Source organism: Tyto alba, unplaced genomic scaffold, assembly GCF_018691265.1.
Source record: "Tyto alba isolate M040663 unplaced genomic scaffold, T.alba_DEE_v4.0 Super-Scaffold_14, whole genome shotgun sequence".
NCBI lineage: Eukaryota > Metazoa > Chordata > Aves > Strigiformes > Tytonidae > Tyto > Tyto alba.
In genome coordinates, this window is record NW_024881276.1 from 19447847 (window position 1) to 19474445 (window position 26599).

The window sequence follows — 26599 nt, forward strand, 5'->3', positions numbered from 1 at the left end:
ATGCAAGTGAAATACTAAAAATTCTTATTATAAGAGCTAATATTTAACAAATTTTTAGAACATCTTGGCTGCTAGCTTCATCACAGTTGTATCTCCAATATGTTATTCTTTTAAGGATAGTCAAATAACTGTATTTAGAAAATAAAATATATGGAAGTTTTTGTCTGTTGATTGTTTAGGCTTTAAGTCAAAATGCAGTTTATAACAGGTTTGGATTGTAAGGATGTTGCTGTTAACTTCTCCCAATTCTATTACTCTCGAAAGTCTTGTTATATGCATCCTAAGTGATAAACCATTGTAAAAAACACATATACTGAAGAGGATATACACTGGAACATGGAAATGAAACTAAGGATAGACTGAGGTGTTTCCCTTCATTTGCTAGGACACATGTCAATGAGAAACTAACAGGAAAGAAAGGATGACTTTCCCCAAAAAAGTGTTTTAGAAAAAAACAGTAGGTTCTTAATATTTCTTGATAACTGCTATTTGCTTACAAAAATATGATCCTGTACACATTTTATTAGGTTTTGCTTATTTTTAAAAAGATCTATTTCAGTTTTTCAGGACCAGCATTGCCATTAAAAGACACACATATTGGGCATTACTTAAAATCAATGTGTCTTTAAGAACTTGTCAGAGGATAATGATACTTTATGTTACTATAACATCAAAATATACCATATATACAAAAAGTTTCCCATCAGAAGAAAAATCTCTCATTCTTAATAACTCAGTCCACTGAATTGTGTCATTTCTGACATACAATATACTTGTCTTTAAATACAACAGAGAATTATGCTACTTCTGTCAGGACTAATGAAATATAGGTAAGAACTAAAAGACAAACACTTGTCCTTGGATAGATAAAACAGGTTGATACTGAAGGAATCACAAAACAAAAAGGAAGTTGCTCTCGGATATTTGTTTTTTTCTCCAAAATACATGTATTTATGCATCTACGCAAAAGTCATAACCTACTGAAATATTTGCAGTCATCCTCAGAAATATCTCCTGAGATACATCCAACGCTACTAGGAGTTCTTCAACCTTATTAACACCTAATGCCACTGATAACCTTTTTCTCTGAGGCACAGAAGTTTAGTTCTTACCTGAAGCTGTTCCTCAAGTGCAGCAGTAGCTCTGTCTCCACTGTTTTCATCCACCACCACTACCATATGGGTTAGAGAATTCACCTTGACTTGTTCCTGTTCCAAATCTTCTTGAAATGCCTATAATTAAAGCATACATGTTAGAAAATGTGTTCTAAATGAAGAAAATGCTGTGTGCTTGGAGTCTCAGTGATTGATTAACTTGCAACCTTCTCTCAAATCTGCACAAAATGATACTTGATTAATTCCTAGCATTACCAAATTTCTACAACTCTTCACATATCTCTGACCATCCCATAATTTTTCAGACTTCATGTAATATATCTAATCACTTGTTCCCTCCCTCCTCACTTGACAGAGAAGTGCAATGGGAAGTCTTTCCATAGTCACTCTTCAGATGATGGTTTACAGCATATTCACTGTACCCTTAACCTACAAAACAAAAAAAAAAAACAAAAAAACAAACAAAAAAAAAATCTGAGGTACTGTAAGGTAGTGTAACACCCTCTTGGTGGGTTTCAGTGTCTCCTCTTACCTTCCCCCTAGCCCCTCACTTGCTGTGAAAGATAGAATCTCTACTGTGCTATAGGTTATTAACAAAATCAAAAACAGCCCAGCTCCTATCAGGCACTAGGGAACTGAGCAGCCAGACCTATTTGCTCCTTCCTTTGTTGAGATGCAGCAAGGCAACAGGTGACAAAGATGGAAAGAAAAGGAGCTAGAGAAGTGTTGGTACTGAAACTTCAAGCCACAGAGAAGGCAATATTCAATTTCTTTTAATAATTTTTGTTACTTATCTCCAGCTTTATATTAGTGTATTAGTAACCAAATATACATTTTTAACTCCCAATAGTTAACCACTGTTTTATATTACAGGGTCTGTGTTGTGTTTCTCAGATAAAAAAAAAAAAAAAAAAAGATCCCCTTATGCCACTCCTCTGAAGAAAAACAAGGTATCCAGGACCACATCCCACCTGACACATTTTTTAGGTGTCTGTAACTAGCTTCAAACCAATATAACAAAATGGGAAACCAAAGTCCTGGATTGTGTCCTCAATACTTCAGCAAAGTATGTTCTAGTGATTAGTACATATATAGCATGATAGTCACAGTCTGAAAAATAATGTGGCTAACCACATATGCCTTGTTACAATGGAAAATTTGACTGTATTACAAACTATGTTGAATTTACCATATAATTTTTTCTGCTGATTTTTCAAGTAAAGTGATTCACTTAAGTATGAAGAACAGGCCCCTTCTGAAGATTAGGTCACACATTTTAAACCTCTTTAGTAAAACATCTTTCTTTTATTTAAAATTTATAAAATAAAATATAATGTGGCTATAGGCAATAGGAATGGAATTCACAGACTACTTTGTTTTTTAAGGTATAAATTCCTTACCATAACATATTTCAGCGTATTAACTCCTTCATGGACATAGCCTTTGAGCCACTATATTTATAAGAATCCTCCTTTTTCTGACATTCATGCCTGTGATTAACATTAGCTTCAGAGAGCTAGATTATAAAGCAATTCTCAAGGACTGTGAAGTACACCAAATTACTAGAGCGATCCCTGGAATTCAGACTTCTCAACATTTTATGACCCAACACTTAATCAAGGAAGAGGAGGCAGAGCACTCATGGATCAACTGTATAACACAGCTTGCTTCCCTCAGGTTCAATACCCTCTTTCAGCCATGTGACAATAAATCTCTGTAAGCCTACAACCAGGGAGAAGGTGACTTTTATTTTTTGATTAGTGGGTATCTGAGAGATGGCATCCCAGAACATGACCAGAGTTAGCAATGCTCTGCAAGTGCAGGAGTGGAGGGCACTTTGGAAGTGGGAGTCTCACACAGTGTGAAAGACTTGATAAGTCAGGGAACTGATGAAATCATAAAGTTGAGTCATTTTCTAATGCCCAAAAAGATTAAATTTGCCTTGAGCTAATGGGCTGTTCTATAAAATACAAATGTATATTTTTTACCATGAAATTCACTGTCAGCAATCATTTCTATACAGGAGCTTGTTGAAACAGGAATTTACTGAGGGCAATCTCAAGACTAGAGCATGCTCTGTTCAAGTAATTTAAATTGAAGTTTCTAACAAGTTCTCCCGAGCCTGTAGAGTTAGCAAATTTTCAGGGACTTAAATGTAAGATGGATATATATGTTGATGCATTGGGATAGCAACAACAGAAACTCATAAAACTCCACAGTTCCTTTAATTCCTATCTATCAGATAACAATTTATGTGATACCAACATATTCTACTTCGTAGTGAGTAAAAATACCTACCTAGGGCATCCAAGTGCCCAAAGACAAATCCGCCTCTGATATTTGAACAGTTAGGAAGTGTCTCATTTTACCTTTGCAATTAATTTGAATCACTGAAAAATCCTAGCACTAAAAATCTTCTATACTTTTAGACATTTTCATAAAAAATAAAATGCTCAGCTTTCCAGAAAATGTAAAAATACCTAAGCAGTTTAGACTTTTTCAGAAAGGTAATGAAACTATAAAATCTACTAACTATAAATTGTACAATAACAACATAGAACAAAAAAAATCAGTTCAATTAAAACCACATTTTTGATTTATTATAAAATTTCTAATATAGTATTCTGCTTAGACAGCTCAATAGTACTCAGTTCTTTATTGAAAAGCAGTTTTCTCCATGAATAAGATTAAAAAGAAGGGATACATGTAACAGCAGACAAATTACATAAAATACTGCTGCAAAGGCCAATAGTCCTTTACTGAAATGCTTGACTATTACTCCAAAATATATTGACTATGCCAGGTTTCTTACCAGAACTGTGTATCTTCCTAATGACATAACATAATCTAGAGTCCACCTCTATTTCAGTCTACTCAGAAAATTTTCTGTACTATCAAGATACTAACCTCTTACACTATTGAACTAAGTAGCATGCTGGAAAGAATGTGTGCTTTCTCTGGTCTCAGTGATGGGTGCCATTCCCAATACACATTACTGAATGTTTTTTGTTTTGTTTTGTTATAGGAACCAGCAGAGAAACTGAAGTGTTAGTCACAGGAACTCAAGACCAATATTTTGGGACATAACTGAGAATAAAGTAGCATAAAGGAAATCAGATGTATGAAAGTTATAAGGCAAAGGGGGATAAGTAACATGAAATAAATAGACTGAAAAGTTACTGATGGACAGATAAAGAGGGAAACTCAAAATTATAAAGGTAAAGAGAAGGAGACAGGATGATAACAAACCAAACCCATCATCTTTGCTGAATTCTGTTTAATTTGAAATGATAATTGCCTTTTGTATCCTATAAAATCCTATAAATCCCATAAAACCTATATTTTGTTCCTCCAATCAATTTATACAACATTGTTTCTAAGATGTTCAGAGTCATGTGAAACTAAGAAAAATTATGGTAGGGTGTTTCTTTTTTTCCTTTTTGTTTGTTAATTTAATTATGAAGCAATAACTATGCTATTAAAATTTCATTTTTTTAACGCTTGCTATAAAGGTATCTGTGCTGCATACAACATATAATAAAATTATCTGAAATTTCTGCACAATACTTGTAAGAATGGAAAACATACTGTTCTTTGAATTATGAATAAGACAAACTATACATTATTAGAATTTTAATTGAAGTTAAAACCAAACCATTTTCTTTCCACCCCATTAGCTAAAATGTCTCTTGTACAGAAAATAGATTTGAAAAGTAATACACATAAATAAATAATGTTGACTAACTCATCACACCAATAATATAGAACTAGTATGTGGGGGAGAGAAATTTCTGCATGTCTTCACTCAGAATATTCAAATACAAGCTAAATACTCATTTTTCTCAATATTAGAATGAAACAGCATAAAGAGATGCATAAATAAAAGGATTACATTTTACGTAAATGCATAGAAATAGGAACAAAGTTATTCAAGTCTCAGTACTCATGTATTCAAAATCTTTCAAGTTTCTTTCTCTAATTACCATTTCATAATTACCTGCTGGTTTTTTTTAAAGGAAAATTTAATGTCAGAATATATGCTTAGATAGCAAACCCACATACTGAAATGCATTGCCTCCTCACAGGCCAAGTACAGATAATAGCAGCAGTAGGTACAGAATTTGTATTCTTCTTCATTAGCACTCCTTAATCAGAATGCAGAAAAAAAATTCTTAATGCAGAAGTAGACCGTGCAGTCTCTTGCAGCTTTTGACCTGTTTTTATAAAAACTTTAAAAGCTGGTTTCTGTTTAAATTGGTTTTTGGCATGATCTAACCTCTAGAACCTGGACTAGCACTGACACAAGCCATCAAGCATCAAATGTTAAAATCTCTCAAGATACTATTTAATTGAACTGCTTTGAACCACTGATGTAGAAATATTAACAGTTTATCACTGCAAATCATCATAACCTCACAAACCATCTCTGTTATCTATAATTTTCTGTGTCTGTCTATCATCACCACGTGTCATGGATACATATATAAATATATTTTTAAATTAAAATTAATATTAAGCCAGACAATTTATTTCAGTAAATGAAATAAAGTTATTACAGAAATTATAGTCTCTCTCTTTTTAGTTCTCAATTCTTTCAATTAAAGAATTAACCTCCTGGAATGTGGAAAAAAATTGGCCAAATTCTCTCTTACGCTGCATTTATTAGTATGCTATTTTTCATTAATTAAATACATTACTAAAAAAGTAATTATTACAGTTAGAAACTAGAGTCTATTTTATAATGCTGTACAGTTACATATTCATAGTCCCAGGAGTCCTAACAAGATTACAAAGTCTAATTTTGACTACTGCATCATTGCTACTACAGCATGCAAGGAAAAAAAATACAACACACAAAAAGAAGAAAACATGGGTATTAAAAAATCTGACATATTCTTATTGTACTGTGTAATGAAAGGATGTGACAATTGCCTTGTATATTCTAGTATATTGTTTCTATTTAAGAAGGAAGCATATATATATATTAATTTTTTAATATCAGGATAAAAGTCAGAGTTGTGATAAAGTAAGTACAAAAGCTTGTTAACTGTACAGAACAATCAATATTGAAGCAAGTTTCCATATAACTTTCCGATATTATAATGGGAGGAGTAGAGCTTTTAAAATGTCAAAATCTCAATTTGTTTTTTATGCCTTCAGAAGCATACCACAGCATACCTTATGCTCTTCTACTTGATGCTTTAGGTCCTCTAGATCTGGACCCAAGGGCTCCAGATCAATTTTCTTTGTCCTTTCCTCTGTTTTTGTCAGCCACTCTGCTAACTGGACTAGTTGCTGATTCTGCAGATCCATTAGGATTTTATGTAAACTGTAAAACAAAGAAATAATAATTTCAATTTGTAGATGAAAGAAAACAAGAGGCAGAAATATCTGCCCTGTATATTCATCACTGATCTTCATGAGGCTACATCTCAAGCCAGAATAAAAAAAAACATATTTGCAAACAGGTAACTGAAAATTTGTTGAAACAGTTTTGAATTAGTCAAAATGTCTTGAAACTTTTTTTTTTTACAACCTGAATACTGCATATAATATACTGTCTGGTAAATTTTTGGCCTCCAGTTACATTTCTATTAGAGCTGTTTGGAAGTTCAAAATTTCTATTATCTGATTTCTTAAAGCTTGTAATGTCTACTACAAGTACTTTGAAAAGTGCTCAGACAGCTGTATTTACCAGGCTCCCTCAAATTTAGGATATTAAACAGAAGAGAAGGGATTATTAAATTTTCAGTTATTCAGTGGAGAATTAAACATTAAATACTTTAGTTTTGCCTAAATGAAGTATTTTGATAGCTCCAAAATTATTTGTCCAGAAATCCATTACAGATCCTTATACTTGCCATCTTTATAAACTCTCCAAACTTTCCTAAACAAAATCTTCATTTTATCTAAAGTATTTTAAAAATAATGTGTAAACTATTGCTGAGTGATGAAATTGCAAGTAGTTATGTGCATTACCCATCTTTTATAAAACATACAATTTTTAACAGATTTGACAGACTAAAGTCACTGTCCTCAGTCACACTGAGCTTGGTGAAACCATTGTATGTAACAGTGTGTTACTTGCATCTCAAGCACAACTCTTGCAGTAAAAAGTTAGTTAGCTACTTTCAGAACTCAGAGATTTGAAATCTGAGTTGGACTTTCAGACTGGAGAAAACTACCATGTAAGAAAGACAGCATTTGCAGAACTGTAAACTGGCAGAAGTGTGATGTGAGCACATTGCTCCAGAGAAGTGCAAGAGGTCTTGTCCATGACAAACTGGGCAACGTAAGAAATGCTTGTACAAATTCAAACATTCAGCTTTACCCTATGAGTTGGGTATTTTAATGGTAAAAACTTAACTGTTACCAAAAAAAGACGTTTGTACTTTTTTTTCTCCTTAGGGAAGCCAACAACACTAATCATTTATCTCAGGATTACCATTTGCATCTGGATAGATGAAAAAAAAAATGGCTGAGGACTAATCAAGTTTTAGTAGTAACTATAGGAAGATGAGGCAAACTAGTCTCTTGAGGCAGCAGTGGTAATGGCAAGAAAGTGTGAAAAGCAGTCTGTGAAACAGAGTGCAAGTGGTGGTCAAAGGAATCCTGAGGAGTATGTGGACATGAAGCATACATTCTAATGCAGAGCAGTGGATACAGAAAAAAAGGAGTAACTGCTGGCTAACACCAAGATGAACTAATTTTATGGAAACAGACTTGCAAACAAATTTTTAAAATTAAAAGCTTCTTTCGAAATAAACTTTTAGTTACACCTGCTTCTTGAATGTTAACTCACTTGTTCCCCATGGCATTGGATAGTATCAGGTGTTACACTTGGAGCTCCGTGAAGCTATGTTAACTTTCCAGAAACAGTAGTAAGTTTTAAAGACTCTGGTTCTCAACTCTTAGAAGTAAAGGACCAAGGGAAACAAAACACAGGAATAACTATAAGCAGGAAATGAAACTTCAACAGAACTTGAAATAGGAAGGGCTCCATTAACCCAAATCTCTACATTGTGGATATCAAACAGTAATGTTTTTCCATATTATCTATCTCAAGATGTTTTTTTTCTTTAAGAACAGTGTCATGTATCTTCATTGCGTACTATGACTTCAAGTTGTTTTACTGGAAATCATGTGTTAATTATTGATCAAAATGACCAGAAGATACATGTAGTGCCTCTTCCACTCTATCCTCTCTCTTTACAGATTGCATAGAGGAAGTTGATATCCTGCTTTATTATAACCTATGGTTCACAAGGGATTAACTATCTCAGATCTAACTCAGTTCTTCAATTTAAAGTGTTATTTTATTGTCTTACTTAATGTTCTACACCAAGTTTTTATAAATATTAAATACAATGTTTCATTCTAAAGATGTCTTCTTAGCAATAAATGAAATAAATGGTATAGAAAACCTGCTAAGGTGAAGAGAATTTGATTTAAGAAAAGCAATATATGATGAAATAAATACTTATTGTATAGAATATTTATATTATTCTGAAGCAAGCAGCATAAACTTGAAAAAATCACAGCAAATAATTTAATCACAGTTGATTCTTATGCAAAAAAATGTTTCTTGTTTCTTCCTATTCTCCAGGTAGTACCTGATTTTCAAATTACTTCTATAAACATCTGATAGAAGTTTTAATACTTATTAATATACCTCAGGAGATTATCATAATCTTTGTTTATGGTATGGCCCTCATAAATTTCAAATAAAAAATACTTTTTTATTGAATTGAATGTGTTTTAATAGCTGTGGAAGTCTCCATGAAGTGGTAAATTGCATTAAGTTTTTCCTTCCAGTGGTATATTTATAACTCTGAGATGCCTTAATATAGGGAATCCTATTTGGGGAAGGACAGGAGGAAGAAATGAAAAAACAGGCTGTTTTCCTTCAGCATGCTAATGTACTGCTTGCTAGAAGAGTCAAATACTTTTGATATACAGTGAATCCAATTTGGGCTGCTTTTACTCCAAGGCATTGCTGTGCTCCAGGCTTCCTCTGATATTCTGACCTCCTAAATCAGTTTTTATATGACCCTTTCACTTTCATAGTGTCCTTTATCTGTATACCTTTCTCCTTTCCTGATTGCTAATTTTTGTTTTCTTGTGCTGCAACATGTACTACCTTTTGTTACAATCCCTATTACCATTACAAAAGAGGGTAGCAGAATTGCTGTTCTCTTCACGAAAAAACATCTGTTTCAATAAACGTATCACTGACTCCTTAAGGCTAGATTACAGTAATATGCTCAGAAGATTATTCTTTAATCTGAAATAGAAGATAGATCCTGAGAGTTTAGATTGTGTATAATAATGCACAAATATATTACACTGTGATATGAATGCTATTCATAACCCTCCAGCTGGTGCTTGAAACACAGGGGTTTGACCTAATAGGTTAAAATTAGACATATCTAAATACATCACTCCTGAGAAATTTTCTCTTGCCCTAACCCAAATTTCATGTAATTTATTACAGAATATTTTGTATAAGAAATTACATAGAATCATAGAATGGTTTGGGTTGGAAGGGACCTATAAAGATCATTGATGGGTAAGGGACACCATCCACTACACCAGGTCCAATCCAACCTGGCCTTGAACACTTCCAGGGAGGTGGCAGCCACAGGTTCTTTGGACAACCTGCCCCAGTGCCTCACAACCCTCACAGTAAAAAACTTATTCCTTATATCTCATCTGAATCTATCCTCTTTTAGTTTAAAACCATTACCCCTTGTCCTGTCGTACATGCCCTTGTAAAAAGCCCTTCCCCATCTTTCCTGTAGGCCCCCTTTAAAGACTGGAAGGCTGTTATATGGTCTCCTCAGAGCTGCCTCTTCTCCAGGCTGAACAACGCCAGCTCTCTCAGCCTGTCCTCATGAGGGAAGTGCTCCAGGCCCCTGACCATGTTCGTGGCATTCTCTGGACCTGCTAGAAAAGGTCCATGTCTTATGCTGAGGGACCCAGAGCTGGACACAGCACTGCAGCTGGCGTCTCACCAAGAGTGGAGTAGAGGTGGAGAATCACCTCCCTCAACCTGCTGGCCACAGTTCTCCTGATGCAGCCCAGTCTATGGTCAGCTTTCTGGGCTGCAAGCGCACATTGCTGGATCATAGTCAGTTTTCCATCCACTGATACCCACAAGTCCTTCTCCCCAGGGCTGCTCTCAATCCACTCTTCACTCAGCCTGTATTTGTGCTTGGGATTGCCTTGACCCATGTGCAGGACCTTGAACTTGGCCTTGTTGAACTTCATGAGGTTTTCATGGGCCCATCTCTCAAGGCTGTCAAGATCTCTCTGGATGGCATCCCTTCCCTCCAGTGTGTCGACCACACTACACAGCTTGGTGTCAAATGCTTTCCACAAGCCCAGGTAGATGACATCAGTTGCTCTTCCCTTATCCATCAATGCTGTAGCCCTGTCGTAGAAGGTCGCTAAATTTATCAGGCACAGTTTTCCTTTATTGATGGCTGTCACCAATCACCTCCTTATTTTCCATGTGCCCTAGCACAGTTTCCAGTAAGATCTGCTCCATGATCTTGCCAAGCACAGAGGTGAGACTGACTGGCCTGTAGTTCCTAGGGTCTTTTTTCTTCCCCTTTTCAAAAACAAGGGTTATGTTTCCCCTCTTCCTGTCAGCAGGACTTCACAGGACTGCCATGACTTCTCAAATGTGATGGATAGTAACTTAGCCACTTCATCTGCCAGTTCCCTCAGGATCTGCGGATGCATCTCATCAGGTCCCATGGACCTATGCACCTTCAGGTTCCTTAGATGGTCAGAAAGTTACCTCAGCTGAAAACAACTCAAGGTCAGGAGAGTTCTGTGGAGAACTTCATAATATAAAACATGTAGTATTATGTCAGAGCAATGACCTATACAGCCCAATATTTTGTCTCCAGAGCAATTGGACCATGCAGACCAGTATTTGATCTCCACCAACGGCAAACGGAGATGAGAAGATGCTGGTTAAGGACATCATGTATTTCCCCTAAAGTTTATCTTTTCTTATTCTGTTACTGTCAGGATGCTGAGCTAGACCATTGGTCTGACTATTAGAGAGACTAGTTTTTTATTAAAATCACATTCACAAAAAGAGTCACTCTCCAGCTGTACTGAAAGAACAGACTGAAGAGTTTCTCACTTTGTACATGTTCATTGGGATTTTCTGAGAGAAAAATTAAGGCTTCAGCAGAAAGATTTTAATGACAACTATCTTTTTCAAAGTCCCTAAAAGGCCACCAGGGATCTGAGAATCAGGTTGTTTGCCACTGCATTTATTTGGTTTTACTGTAGAGAACAGCTATATTCTTCAGTAATTAATACTGTTTGGCTATGAAGAAGCTCCTAATGACATTCAATTATTTCAAAATTTCCACTGGATTTGACTTAGTATGATAACTGATAAACCTCACCATTGGTCCCCTTCACAGAAAGGCCAGTAGATATACAAAATTGCTCATGACAAAGTAAGACCCAGTCACATGAGTTTGAAATAGAGTTATATCAGACAGAAATTTAAGGTATACACACAGAATGAAAAGAGAGACTGAGAAACAGAAATGTGAAAGATCAGGTAACGGACATTTTCTTAAGACAAGGAAGGAAACTCACACAAAAAATAGTGTAATTTGTCCTCAGATAAAACCATTACAATATTTCATGGAAAGCTAAGCTCCCACTCACTATAATAATGGGATCAAGTTCACAGGTCTAAAGATTTGTTTCCCTTTTCCTTTTGTATCTCAGTGATGATTCTCTCCTTTGTAGCTAAATATTGTGTGATACTTTTTGAAACAATCAGAAAAAAAGTGAGGTAAGTTATATAAATTTTGGTTATTAGTTTCCAAGTAGTTGATAGCTGTTGATTTGTGTGGCTTCCAGTCTCAAAACAACATGCAAGCTTCAAAATCACCACACATCAAATTTCAGGTTAAAAAATATCTGAGATAGAGCTTTGTTCACAGTGAAATGAAAGAAAATCCCAACTGTTAGTTCAGGATTGTTTCAGTCAAACTCCATATATATTATTTTACCTAACATATTACTTACTTGCTTTGTTTTTCCATACTTGCTACCCTGAGACTTTCCCATCGAGAATTAAGTAGATTCATTTGTTCTTGGATTTCCTTCTCTTCATCATCTGAAAGTTTTCCAGCCGTTAGAAGTTGACTTCCAACTTGCAAAACATTTCCAACACGCCCTTGGTGAGCTGTTAACTCCATCATAAAACCCTGACAATAAAAATAAAATCCAGTTTTAAGTTTGATTCTCTGGAAGGAAAGAACAGACCTTGGAGAAATATCTCCAGCACTGTCCAAATATGATTTCCAACTTTGTTTTTTATTTTTTCAACCCCTCCTTAAACCGTGGAACACAAATCTGAAGTAAACACTTTCATTTTTTGCATATGGCAAAAGTTTGTTTAATCTGGAGAAGAGAAGGCTGAGGGGTGAGTTTATTGCTCTCTATAACTGAAAGGAGGCTGTAGTGAGATGGGTGTCACGTAGTAACAAGTGATAGGGTGATAGAGGTGAGAGGTGCAACTCCCCTCAAGTTGCACCAGGGCAGGATATTAGGAAGAATTTCTTCACCGAAAGAGTTATCAAGCATTGGAACAGGCTGCCCAGGGAAGTGGTGGAGTCACCATCTCTGGAGGAATTTTAAAAATGTATCGATGTGGTGCTTAGGGACATTGTCTAATGATGGACTTGGCAGCATTAGGTTAACAGTTGAACTCAATGATCTTAAGTGTCTTTTCCAAGATAAACGATTCGATGATTCTAGTGCACAGTCTCCCGTGCTACCTTTAAATTCTGCAATTCAAAATTAAAAAACAAGAAAAAGGAATAATATAAACTAGAAATATCTTTGTTTTTATTTTTGACCTTATTATGGGATACAAACAGATAAATGACTACTGAAGAATTAGTATAAACATACCTCATGGGTGTGAAATTGTTCTTTAACAACTTCTACATCATTGGATATATCTCCTTGTGCTTGTAATGCATCCTCAGCAGAGAGAAGCCATGTGAGTACTTCTTCTAAAGCAGTTTGGTAGTTTTCAAGATCCATTTCAGTCCCCATCCGCATGGTACTAAATGTCTTTTCTTCAACAGTTTCTAAAAACTGATCAAAACCAAAATTTTAAGAGTAATGCAAATAGCATCTTCTCAGACAGTTCTACAAAGGAATAAATAGAATGTCATTATCATGTATAAAACCCCCAGATATTTATAAAACAAAAAAAATCAGATGGCTAATGTGTGAAAGTACTTATTAGTATAAAATCAGTTAATTAACCAAGAACAGTTAAGATTGAGGGAAATAAGAAAATCTTATTAAATATCTAAAAATAAATTAGATATTTTACACTGGAACTAAATTTCCTACCAAGTATACTGAATAGTGACAGTATTTAAATTATACCTGTGGAGTCTTGTTATATATGTGTTTTTCAATAAATACTTTGATTTTTCATTTCTGGTTTACCATTTCCTATTTAAGTATTTTCTCTCTGAAATGAGAAATATTTTTCCCACAACAGCTAGTAAAAATAGATCATCAACAAAGCAGCAAGTAACATGCTGACATTGCAGAGAATCTATGGAAAATACGATACAAAAAAGAAAAACAGACTTTTACACTACATGCAATCCTAGGCTTGAGCAATCCATAGACACCCATTTTGTGAAAATCATTCTAGAAATCTCAGAAAAAGCTCAGAAATCTCATGTGAAAACATAACTTTTTAAAAACAGAAGTGCATTACTGTTGATATCTCTTTCCCCCTAAGGCTACCCTCATATTCATTCTTTAGAAGCCAGGTGACTCTTACAAGAACAGAATTCATACTTCTACTGATTAAAGTCAAGACAAATCAACAAGTATTTACTGATTAGTATAATAGCAGGACAAAAACAGAATGAAGAAATATGTGTTTGCTACAGAATACATAATCCCATACATTTTTCAAAACATTCTGAAGAAGTTTAGCTATTTTGCTAGCGCATTAGTATAAAAAAAATCTCTTTATATAAAAACATGCTTATGCTTTTATAAAAAAAAAATATACCAAGGCACTTAATGTTCTTATAGTTGGCAGAAGTGGTCTCTACTGGCATACTTGTGCCAATACAACACTCAAAGCAGCTTCTAAAGCCTTCTACTGTAGTTTAGGACAGAAAGTCAAAATTTATCACTAGAATCAAAAGCAGGTAGTGTAATGGACGTAGTGTGATGACTTAAAATGAAATTTTCAATCTTTACAACAAATTCATCCTGAATTGCATAGATATAATAAATACATGCAATTTACATGAATCCCTCTGTCATAGGTGTGTTAAGCTAAAACAGCAGTTGTAACTTCATCTCCACTTATGCATGAAAACCAATGTTCAGTGACTAAATCTACATCAGAAAAGCAGGCTTGAAAGTCTGATGAACTCAATAGTTTGGGGTTTTGGTTTAAAGAAAGTACTATCTTACAGAAATATAAACAATGAAGCACAGAAAATGTTCAACATCTATTCCTGATGCACAAATTAATAACTGAGTTGTGTGCAAAGTAATATACAATGTAGTAAGAAACTACACCCAATCACATCACATTACTGCAGCAAGATAGTTTTTTGCAGTACCCAAACTACTGTGGAAAGGGATAACGTTATCATTGCTTTTGCATATGTAATTATTTTTTTTCTTTCTATAACAATACTGCATGGAATATATCCATATCTGATACACTGGAGAAAAAAAAGGTGCTGTAACAGCTGAGTGAGACTAGGGATATCATATTTTCCGAGAATTGTCATGATCTCTGTCATCTATTTGTTTGAAGATTCTCCATCTGAAAATCCTTTTTTCTCTAGATCCAATACAGAATATTGTCTTGGGTATGACAAGTGTTTAACTAAGCATCCCTTAACAACTCTTTTTCTGAAGGAATGACCAATCAGTATAATTTTCCAGCATTTTCACTGCTTTCTCTCGTGATATCACAAATATTATATCGAATTGTACTGAAAAATCATGGACTCATGACCTTCAAAGGCAAAATGGTTCAAACTAAATTCTGATCCATTTGAATAACTATTGAAGAAGTGTAAAGAAAAACAAACAATCCTAACATAAATGAAAATCAAAAGAGTTTCTTGGCAGGCATTCCAAAGTATGTTCTCATGTAAAAAGTGGCCATTTTCTGACATAAGGAAATCAGAAAAGGGTTGGAGGAACTATAATCAAAGGACTTGAGGAATGGTGTCAGTAAACCTTATATTTGGCAGAGAGAGGAAACAGCAACTCTTCCACCTTCAAATCTTACATCATCACTGCCAGCAGAGAACTGGGATCAGTCATGAGGTGACAAAGCAGAGGAATGGATATCAGCTGTGCTTGAACTACAAATGGTTAAAAAAAGAAGAAAATATTACTTTACATATAGCACAACTGAATAATTCTCAACTGCTGAGGCCTAATAAAGTCGTTAGATCATTATGCCTTCTTTTTTCCCCATACATTTTGGGAAAAGAATAAATAAAACAAAGAGAATAATCATCAGAAACTGAAATAGTAGTAGTATCTTGTTACTCTAGAGTGCATTGAGCATGCAGAATATTTGCATTCAAATTAATTAAATCATCCTCACTGATTTCACTGATAAAATAAAGCCATAGTTATTCACTTTCACAATTGTGCTAAATTTCCTTCTGCATCTTTAAGCACATTCTCTGTTAACGAGCCAGAGTAGAGCAATGGATGTCTTGTTCTGAATGTATGTAAACAGAGAATAGTCACACTATAAAAAGTCTACAGGCATAAAAAATGTGCCTGAGAGTCAACAGCTGGTTTTGACTTGACAAAACACATATATTTTAAAATCCACTGTTATATTATATCTTTACTGCTTCTGTCAATGCTGTCTGCTCTCTGAAAGATAACTGTACATTCTTGCTCAGCCTGCATATGGAATGAACAGCAACTACTCAAATCAGCAGAAATTCAGACTGTTGGCTCAGCTGTAAATAGAACATCAAACACTAAATGAAATATTCACACCTGACAATTACTGGCCTAATGCCTATGCTATACACTTTATATTAAAAAGCAAAAACGAACAAAAAAAGTCTCAAAGTAGTATTGATCAACACAAAGATTATTCATCCCATAATACAAACCACATTCAAGTATGCAGATCCTACAGCACCAAGAATAAGTCATACTAAAATAATCCACTGTGCTGTTTTTGGCTGGGGTAGAGTTAATTTTCTTCATAGTAGGTAGTATGGGGCTATGTTTTTCATTTGTGCTAGAAACAGTGTTGATAACGCAGGGATGTTTCAGCTATGGCTGAGCACTGCTTACACATAACCAAGTCCTTTTCTGCCTCTCTCCCCACTTCACCAGCAAGGAGGCTGGGACTGCACAAGAAGTTGGGAGGAGGCACAGCTCAGACAACTGACCTTTGACAACTGGCTTTTGCTTTGCTTATTAAACTTTCTTTATCCAAACCATGATTTTTACCTTTTTTTTTTTTTTTTTTCTGATTCTCTCCCCCATCCCACTAGTGAGCAAGTGGCTGCATACTGCTTAGTTACTGGATGAGGTTAAACCACAGCATCCACATAACACAAACAACAATGAAACCCCTGAATTTTATAAATCATGATGGTAGCCAAATCTGTTTAAAAAAAAAAAAAAACAAAAAAAACAACAAAACAACCAAACAACAAAAAACAACACTTCCTGCGAGTGTCTTAATTTTTTAATTTATATGAAATCTTTTCATAATTCCTAAAATACTGAGAAAATGTACAATTTCAAGGTATTGCATATATTACATAGTTATTAATAGAGATATCTAATAAAGACATATAAGACAAAGTCATACAGACATACAGTTATTAACGAGACATCTAATAATTTGGTAGTTTCTAACCATACTTTTTAAGAGAATGAAAAACAATTAGGACATGCTGAAGTTAAATTGTTATAGCCATATATGGCTAGGAAGGATACACTTAGGCAAAAAAGCTGCTTAAATAAGCATGTGGTTTCATTCTTGAAGCAAAACCTATTCTTAATAAAGTATTTAATGATTCTGCAAAACAAAGTTGATGGGCTGCAGTCACAGCAACACACAGAGAACAATCTACTGAATAAGAATGCATGGATGATGACCCAAATTTTAAGGGGAAAAATGACACGAAAAATTCAGATGTTTGATGAAGGCTGCATCACATCTAGCTAGAAATCATTTAGCCAGTCAGCTCACAGACTATTTTGAAAAATGGCCAGCCATTTTTGCATGGAAAATAGTCCTGGTTGTTATTGTGGACAGATGAACAAGGAAAAAAAATGTTCTGGACCCATACATTGTCCTCTAGAATATCTTTTTTTTTCTTTGCTGCTGCACATAGAAGAACTATAACTAGATGAAAAGACAGGAATTTGATTTTTTACACACTTCATCTTCTGCTGGGGTGTGGGGGTTGGAAGAACCCAAGAAATCTTAGCTTTAAATTAAAGTATAAGAAAATAAAAAAACCTTTGACCTTCAGAAGCCTAGAAAAAGGAGGTATGACTGGCAGCTGTATGAAAAAATTCACATAGTTTAAACTACAAGCTTGCAGTTGCTTCAGGGTAAGCAAGCAGGGAGAGGAAGTGTTCCTCACCTACTATTGCATTATACTCCTAAAAGGAGGAGAAGGATGGGACATGTGTTAGTAAATTCTCTAAGAATATTTCATGAATTAGTTCATAAAAACAGCTTCTGAGTTTTAGAAACTGGTTTGGCAGTTTTAGAAAGCAGTTTTGCATTAAAGATTTAGGGTTCGTTCCAACACTTATTTACATTATGTATTTTCTCCCTTCAGAAACAGCCTGACTCACTGTAAAAGATGCAGAATCTGGCTCTAGACATGTAGAGCTTTAAAAACTCAGAGACATAAAATCTTAAAGATTATTTTTTTTTTTTAGTAAAAGCAAATTTAAGTCCAGAGTAGTTTTCTCAGTTTGAAAACTCCCTTTACAGGTTCATAGCCTCAGAAAGTAGCACACATTATTCACCCTTTAACTATGCCTCCTACCAGGTAAGACTGGTACCACTGCTTATTCTTTCAGTTCCTCCAAGTTTCTCATTATAAAATTGTATTTTATGTGTCTTCAAAATTACCAAATTATAACTGTTAAAATGTTAAATGTTAAAATGTTTTTTGCAATAATCAAGACTGTTTTCTTAACAGATAACATCAGACTGAATAGTTCAGTAAATTCTGGTACTAAAACTAAGAAGATACATTGGTCAGACAGTTTGTTAACTGTTGTATTGTTCTAAATGAGGCTGGCATCTTCATTGTATTAAGGGTTTCAAAACTTTCTTTGTGAATGAAAACAACTTGGGTCAGGAAGAATATTTTTTTTTTTTTTTTTTTTTTTGCTATTCACATGATAATCCACTCAGGTTTGGCCTTATCATAAATCTGAAAAATTGCAGGTTTTACTTGCTCAGTTGAGACAACCTAGAATTTTAGTACCCGATTTTCTCATTGGTTGAGTTTGTACTGTTGATGTTTCCACATGGATGAATTGGCCTGTCCCTGCAACTGCAGTTTTGAGATGCAGCAGACTATTAGTTCATTAAAAAATCAATAGAGCTTAGGCAATGTGCACATTGACAGGAAGAAGCTTCAGAGCCAGACGATATGGATGAAAGTATATTACAAAGGAAAGAATATGCTGGAACTACTGACAGGAAAGGGGTAAAGGAAAACTAATCTCTTCAACTACTTTTAGGTACAGCTGATACAAATAAAGACTGAAAAAGACAAATAAATAATTTACTGGCATTAAAGGAAAGTTTTGCACCTTGGGATCTGGAGTGTAGAAGTTGACTTAAGTCAACTGAAAGCAAGTGAAAAAACTGGAACAAACTGTGTTGAGTAAGACTAAGACTGGAAACTGTGAGGACAGGTAAGTTAGTACTAAGAGACAGGAACCAAGGCTGCCAGCTACGTGGAATGATTGAATTTTCTAACAATTTAAAAACTGTTTAATTTTACATACATTGTCAAGTAAGTCAGTGGTTCACAAAAAGATTTTCTACTTAGTTTTCTTTCTTCAACACACCTGTACTTGGAAAAAATATCAAAGCAGGTTTTGGTTAGTAGCTGCTTAACCTTTTTTCCACAAAGCGTATCAAAACATACTCTCTAGGGAAATTTTGCAGCTTGTTTATTTAAGGGTTTTAATTATATTGACTTTTTTGTTCTGACTATAAAATACATTGCTGTTTGAAGTATTACTGATGACAAGACACACAGTACTTGCCTCTCTCAGCAAGGCACTTCCTAATTAAGCAATTAAGAATCATGGCTCCAAACAGTAATATGACTAGATGTGGATGTGTAAATCAACTGACTGTGACTGAATGCAATTACTTTCACCATACACCTCCAAAAAAAATTATGATTTCTTTCTGTTGAAATGCCTAGTCTACTCACCATCACTTAACCCTTCCCTTTTCTGATCCAAGAACAAGGTACCTTCTAAGGGGATGTATATTTCAAAAGCTTTCATGTCACTCAGTAGAGACTGTGAGGTTATTTGGTCTCTATATAACACATAAATAAGAGTACTCTTCCCATAAATGATGGTGAAATTTTCACGCTAGGATAAATTGTCAGTATTAACTAATGACTCCTCACAGAACTCTCCAGTACTATATGGTAACAGGGTCCTGAAAGTGTATCACAGGTCAAGAAGCCTGGGGTCTATTCCCAGTAGTGCTACCAAAAAGGTAACTCTAGATCAGCAGATTTAGCTCCCTTTACAAATGTCTATTATGTTTTATACTGTCACATATGTAAAAAAAGGAAAAGGTAATTTTATCCACTGATGACTATCAGTCCACCTTAATTTGAATTATGATCATGGTATCATGCATTAGCATGTGAAATATTCAAGATGGAATAGATAATAGTCACATTTATTTATTTTTTTTTTTAATGTAAATTCTGAATGTAAAAGACTTAAGTAACAGTCAATTTAAAGTAGACTGTTCTGACAAAGATCTTTTAAATGTTCTATATTCTTAATTAAATTGTATTCTAAAAATCTCCATGAGCAGAAAAGCCAATAAATTTATAAACAGAAAAATTGGACGAAGAGAAGGTGAATTATATCTTAGCCAAAAGAAATACAAATGGATTATCCAAAAAAGTACTGAATTATTTCTTTAGCATGTCATATAGGGGATTGAGAAACAAAGACAAACTTTATTCCCTTTCTCTCTGGCAACAGACAGACAAATGGAGAAACAGACATCAAAAGCTATTTTGCTAAAATACAATTGGAGATTTCAAGATTACAGCTACAGAAATGCAGGCCAAGAGTAAAAAGCTGAACAAACAAAACCAGAAATCAAGCTTCTTTTCATTTTCATATGCACTACACTATGAATTCTACAGCCTTATAGTTCAAAAAAATATGAAAACATATATTTATGTGTCCATCATTCTGGAAGGAAAAGTAGCCTTTTCAGCATACTGTTTAGCTGTTGCTATCTCTTCCTTTCTTTTGTTTTATATTTTCTCTCTCTTCTGATATCGTTGTCAGCAAAATTAGTGTTATCCCATAGCATCTTTTACTTTATGTCAGTCATCTGACTTACCACAGTCTCTATCTGTACCGACTTTATGAGAAGCTGTTTCTCCTACCTGCATTTAATAGAAGAGTAACTTTGACAGTTCCTACCAGTTGTGCATGCATATACTTGTTTCATCCTTCCTTATTACCTTCACCAAGCTTCATATTTTCTTCAGTATTTCAGGTATTCAAATCTTTCATTCACTCTTTAAGACTTTTTTTTATTCACACTACCAAGATAGTGTTCCTTTTCCTACCGTCACTTTATCTGAGGGCTAATATCTGCCAGAGCAACATGCCTTTTTTTCTTCTTTTCTAAGGAGAAATGTGCTTTTCTTGTATGTCTGAAAATTATTTCTTAGCCCTGTTCCCATACTGTTTCAACATCTCCTTCAAAGTAAGTTGCAATGACTGCTTTAAGAATCCTCTCAACCAGTTTAATAGCTATCAAACTCATCCCCACACTCCACAGTATAAAGGAAGAGATTTTGCAAGCTCTCTGCATAGGCAACTCCCACTTGTGTGGAAGAACATCTTGCTACACAAAAAATTAAGAGTGTACCTGTGCAATCAGGACTAGGCAGCTATAGGTTTGCTCTGCTCACACATAAGCTGCACACCAAACACTGCCCTGATGACATGTGCCAGGCATTAGCTGCATGCTTGCTTTTTTGACTATTTTATTATATTGCATTATGAAGACTGGCTGGGCTATGTGGAAAGCCTGATGAGCCACCAAGCCTGCTCACTGGCAGAAAGTACTCTAGACAGCTCAGTGCAGCATGTGCTAGAGTAACAGTACAGACCTTGGAGCCAGACAAGACTCAGAGTTCAGAAAAAGAGAAACTTCCCAGGAACAAGAGAATGCCTCATTCCACTTGCTGAAACACAGAAAGCTGCAGAACTGACTGAAATATAGGGCAGAAGCAAGAATCAGCCTGGATAGACACAGTAGAAGGAAGAACAGTTGCTCAGATCTTTTTTTATTTCTATTTCATCTTGTACAATCACTTTTTTTCTACTTAGCAAGGGAGGTAATCTTGCGATTTATTAAGAGCACAGGTGTGTGGGTTGAAATTTCCCTTACACACGTACCTCTGTCTGGAATCAGACATTGTCAGCCTTAAGAATCTGAGCATCCTTTGTAACTATTCCAACCTTTCAAACTTAATCTCAGCCAATACACTAGAAAATGCAAAACCAAACAGAATGACATAAAGAGACCACTTTATGTTTTTCCACCTGTCTGAAGTAGATGAGCATAAAACAAGAAATGTTACCTGTTTCATAAGAGACTTTGTTCTCTTCCCCTGAAGTAATCTGTTAAAAACGTTGTTGTAATTCCAAGTTATAATTCCATTATATATAACATTACACTTCCATTATGTATTTTATAGGTAAGGGAAAAAAGGCAGAGTAACATCTAAGCTACCGTCTTTGGCCAGAAGTAATAACCCTCTGTTGCAGTGTAGAGCACAACAAACAGCAATCAACCAGTTGCAGTAACATTGACTACATTTTGCTAGTGAAAAGTCTGAAAATAATTACTTATTTTTTAGAATTTCTACAAGTAAAGCAGTTTTATAATATTGTCCTTGGTAACTGATACAGTTGTCTTTATTACACAATACAGAAACATGACAGAAAAACATCCTGGTTTTGCTTATATTTCTGTCAATAACTACTGCCTGAACTTTTCTAAGTCCTGCCTTGGCTAGGAGAATTACAGTCTTAAATAAAAAAGAGTAAAAAGAGAACACATGCTGCAGCCTCCCAGCAGTCTCTATAAGACGCTTTACCATAACTGCCATTGCAAAAACATCAGCAACTTAACACATCAGCAACTTAATGTAGAGTTTTGCTTAATTAGGGGAGAAATATGGTCCACTGTACAGTACTCCTGAGAGCTACCACTACTGTTATTTGTTACAAAGTTCTGCAAATAAATGGAATTCAGCAGTATTAACATTAACCTGTGCAGGGAGATAACTGAAGGTTTGTGAAATGATAATGCTGACATCAGCAGCCATCCACATCTGCATATGCAGAATCTGAATGCAGAAAAAAGAAATCATGATTTGAAAAAAACAAATATTGCCACTGCTCTGAAATAGTGTTTTTTTTTTCACGCCATGTGTCCTTGGAGAGAAATATTCACTAAAGCTTAGTGATAAGCTTCTATAAAAAAGCATCAGAAATCAAAAAAGAGGACAACTTGATAAATTCAATCTTAATTACTCATTGGAATAAAGTGATATCAGTTAACAAATACAATGATGTACAGGAATAATATTCTCTGCCGGTAGAAAATTGCCTTGAGCATTTGGCTCAATGTCTCAGAAGGGACTGTGAGGAAAAAGTTACATAAAAGACTATCAAGGAGCACAAATACAACAGTATCAGTGGCCAAAAAGTACTAAAATTGACTTAATCTCATTCAGTGCACAAAATGGGCAGCATTCAATACGGGTCTATTTAATATTGTATTTTACTGTTATTGTTCAGTGTGCAAACCTAAATCCTTGCCTCATTGATCTCTAAGCCTTATTTTTATAGAGTTTTTTTTTTTTTTTTTCCAGTACTCAATAGGGGGTTTTGGTGATGCCCCTCATCCTTCAGTAGTCCCAAAACTTCAGCAGTATCCACATATTCCCTGTACTATACATGTGTTGGAATGAAAAATATACAATAGTTCAAGGTGACTGATTCATAGTGTATAGGGCCTGATTTCTCATGGTCCTGTATAATAATTTAGTTATAAGTATATTTCCCAGTGAAGCCAATTGTATCTGAGTGATCAGTGCTTCATTGGTTTGGACCTCAACATCTCACGTAACACACCCAGACTTCAAGAACATCTTTGAAAGATTACTTTGCTTGGAGGGGAACTCTGTAATTGAGACAAATATTCCTGAGCAGCACTCAATTTTTTTAGCCATGGAACTCTCTTTCCGCAATTCCCTGCTCCTTTACTTAACACCTTTCACAAAAGCATTCAGCTGCAGTGCTGACCTATGGAAGAAGAGAGATACGCAATAGGTTAATAGAGCTATGCAACAGGCAGGGAAGAGAGAAAAGAAAAGATGCGTAGCAGTAGCTGAATTGCATCTCTCTCTCTCCTTACCCATACAGTTGTGGGCAATCCAGGAGGACCTTGAGATACCCTCTGTCTACCTTCTAACTTCTGCAGTAAACAAATTAGTGTTCACGAAACCAACAGTCTCTATCACCAAGGCTCATCCAGTTGACTGAAGGGTATAAGGATACCAACTCTATAATTAAAAGCTCTATCATAATATATCTACTTAAGACGCTGAATTTACAATATTCCATGCAACCTCAATTCTACTGTTTCTCTACTTCTAGACAGTTAAACTTAATAAAATTCCCTTAACAGAGGGCAAACCTGTTTTGTGTGTGTGATTTCCATTGATTTATTTTAATTTTTTTAAAGTAAACTTTCATAAAAGGAATTCCATCCTTTGGCAATGCTGCATAAAATGAGCAATTTGGTTTGGGAGACAGTCACTGTCAGCCCAAAACAAAAATGTACAAATTCCGACCTCCACCACTGTCTCTGAAGTGGCATTTTTGAACCTTTGTTCCAGCTTTATCTATTTACCATCACTAACCTTTCAGGTTAGACACATTTTTCTTGGCAGTGGGTTCTAGTTTCTACTTCTTAGGTCTCATATGTCTCTGTAGTGTTAGCTATTAAAATTTAAGTATACCCTGAAATTGGGAAATTTATGGTTCTGCAAAGATTTATAACTTGGTTAAATTTGAACCCTTTCCTGAAATAGCAATTATTTCCAGTCTAATTTAAAATCCCTTGAAGAACACAGAGATGGTGAGTGCTTTTCAAGAAATGGACAGTTATTTCATAATACAGAAAAAAGAGTTCATCACTTCCTAATCTGGTCTTCAGAAACAGCTTAACTGTTTTTTTGAGAAGTTTTTAATTCACCATGAGGTAAACACACCCAATCTACAATGTTTTCTCAAAAGTATTACCTTTTGGTGAAGTTACAGAAAGTTCTATCATTATAAACACTCAATGAACTTTAAGCAGAAGAGTTACGCAATCTCATGAACTGGCAGTATTACAAGTCTGTGTGGAGCAACAAGCTTTTCCCAGGAAAAAGTTAGAGCACATGCTTTTCTGAATCATCTTGTCACATGGCTACATGGTTGTATCAAGCATTTGTTTAATAAGAAGAGAATTAAAAAAGATCTAAGATATAACTAAAAGTGACCATAACTAATAAAGTGAGAAAGAAAAAAAGAGATAATTGATAGCTACACAAATAAAGAACAAATGAGAACCAGAAATTGGTAAAGTATATAAACCCACCAATAACGATGTAAAAAGTATAAATTTTATATTTGCTACAAACATTTTGCACTCCTTGTTGGGTTAATCTGTGTACAAGACAGTGATAAGATTTGAAGAAGTGGATGGAAGAGGTAGAAATGTATACATTAAGGTTGACTTTTTTTATTTTTTAAATTTGAATTCATCACTGTGAGGGACTCTCTATTTCAAAAGAACTTACTGATGAGAAGGAGCAAACACTCTGGTTACCCCAAAGGCTCTACCAGTCAGTACTGTACTGATTTTAACTAATTCTGTCAGGGAAATGTAATACAAATTATGGAAACACATTCTAAAAGTATCTACCAGGTTATTACTTTAACACATTTTGTTTATTTTACAGTTACAGAACCAGTAATATTGATAAATGAAAATGGAAACTGCATCCAACTGCTTGAGCTTAAAAAACTGAAGTAAAAAAATGAAATTAAGTACACAAAGAACATTTAAATAGCATTGAACTTTCCAGGTTGCATATTCTTTTAATCCTTCATTTATAAGCACCCTAATATATTTCCAGTTGGATTTACTTAGAAGAGTAGTCTACAACCCGTGAGCCAAAAATGCAATGGATCCAGGCATTGCTGATTATGGGCCATCAAAATCAGATATGAAGGTAAGCCTGCTAAGCCTTAGAGTTTGTTTCTCAAATTACCATGAATTTGCATAAAATTTGTAGGTGACTAATTTATAAATCATGCAATTAGTTCTTCATAAGGTGAGGGTACTTTGGACAATTTTAATTAATGAATTTGATCAACTGGACTTCTCTTGTTGAAGTTATTCACATAATAGATCATCTCTCAGTATATTTTACAAGACACCTGTGCTGTAAGAGAGCTGCTAGTAAAAAAAGAAAGTATCACTAATGAATGCCTAAAAGAAAATAGCTAGAAGTCAAATCTAATCATTTATAACAGCTCACAATCCAAAGCTAAAATCCATTCAAAAAGTGACAGTACTGTTTTTTCCATCCTCAAAAGATGAATGACATGAAAGTTATTGATGAATGTCAGCACAGAGGTCACACTAAACTAAATGAACTAACTGGTTTAGATTATATGTACGCAATGAACCTACAGACCTTTAAAAATGCATAGGTTTTCATGCCAGAGTACTACTTTCCATTAAAGTCTGCTCCCTCAGATCAAAATCCAAATTACCAAACACACCGTTACAGAGGTAACAAGAGGAGCAAAAAGTTCTACAATATGTAGACCAGAAGAGGAAATAGCCTGCAACAACAAAATTTTAACACTCTTTCTTTGCAGAATTGCAACCACATAAATCTTCTTAATTGACTTGCATTCTGCATTGCATTTAGCTTTATTTTCTGAGTTTTAACCAACAAAGGCAACTAATTAAGAAGCATATGTTGTAAAATTTAATCTAAGCCATAACCTCAAACGTATCACAGCCATAAAAGCTGTTTTCTAATGTAAGAAAA

General features: G+C 34.8%; 1 protein-coding gene across 10 annotated transcripts in view; it reads right to left on the reverse strand.

Moving 5' to 3' along the window:
• DMD (dystrophin) overlaps positions 1-26599 on the reverse strand; it is a 1076492-nt gene that overhangs the window by 795933 nt on the left and 253960 nt on the right. For all 10 annotated transcript variants that reach the window (XM_042788288.1, XM_042788292.1, XM_042788293.1 and 7 more), the window contains 4 exons: positions 13074-13262; positions 12183-12364; positions 6294-6444; positions 1113-1232 (listed from right to left, as the gene is read on the reverse strand). In XM_042788288.1, the coding sequence (XP_042644222.1) occupies positions 1113-1232; positions 6294-6444; positions 12183-12364; positions 13074-13262 (642 nt within the window). The remainder of the gene's footprint in view (positions 1-1112; positions 1233-6293; positions 6445-12182; positions 12365-13073; positions 13263-26599) is intronic.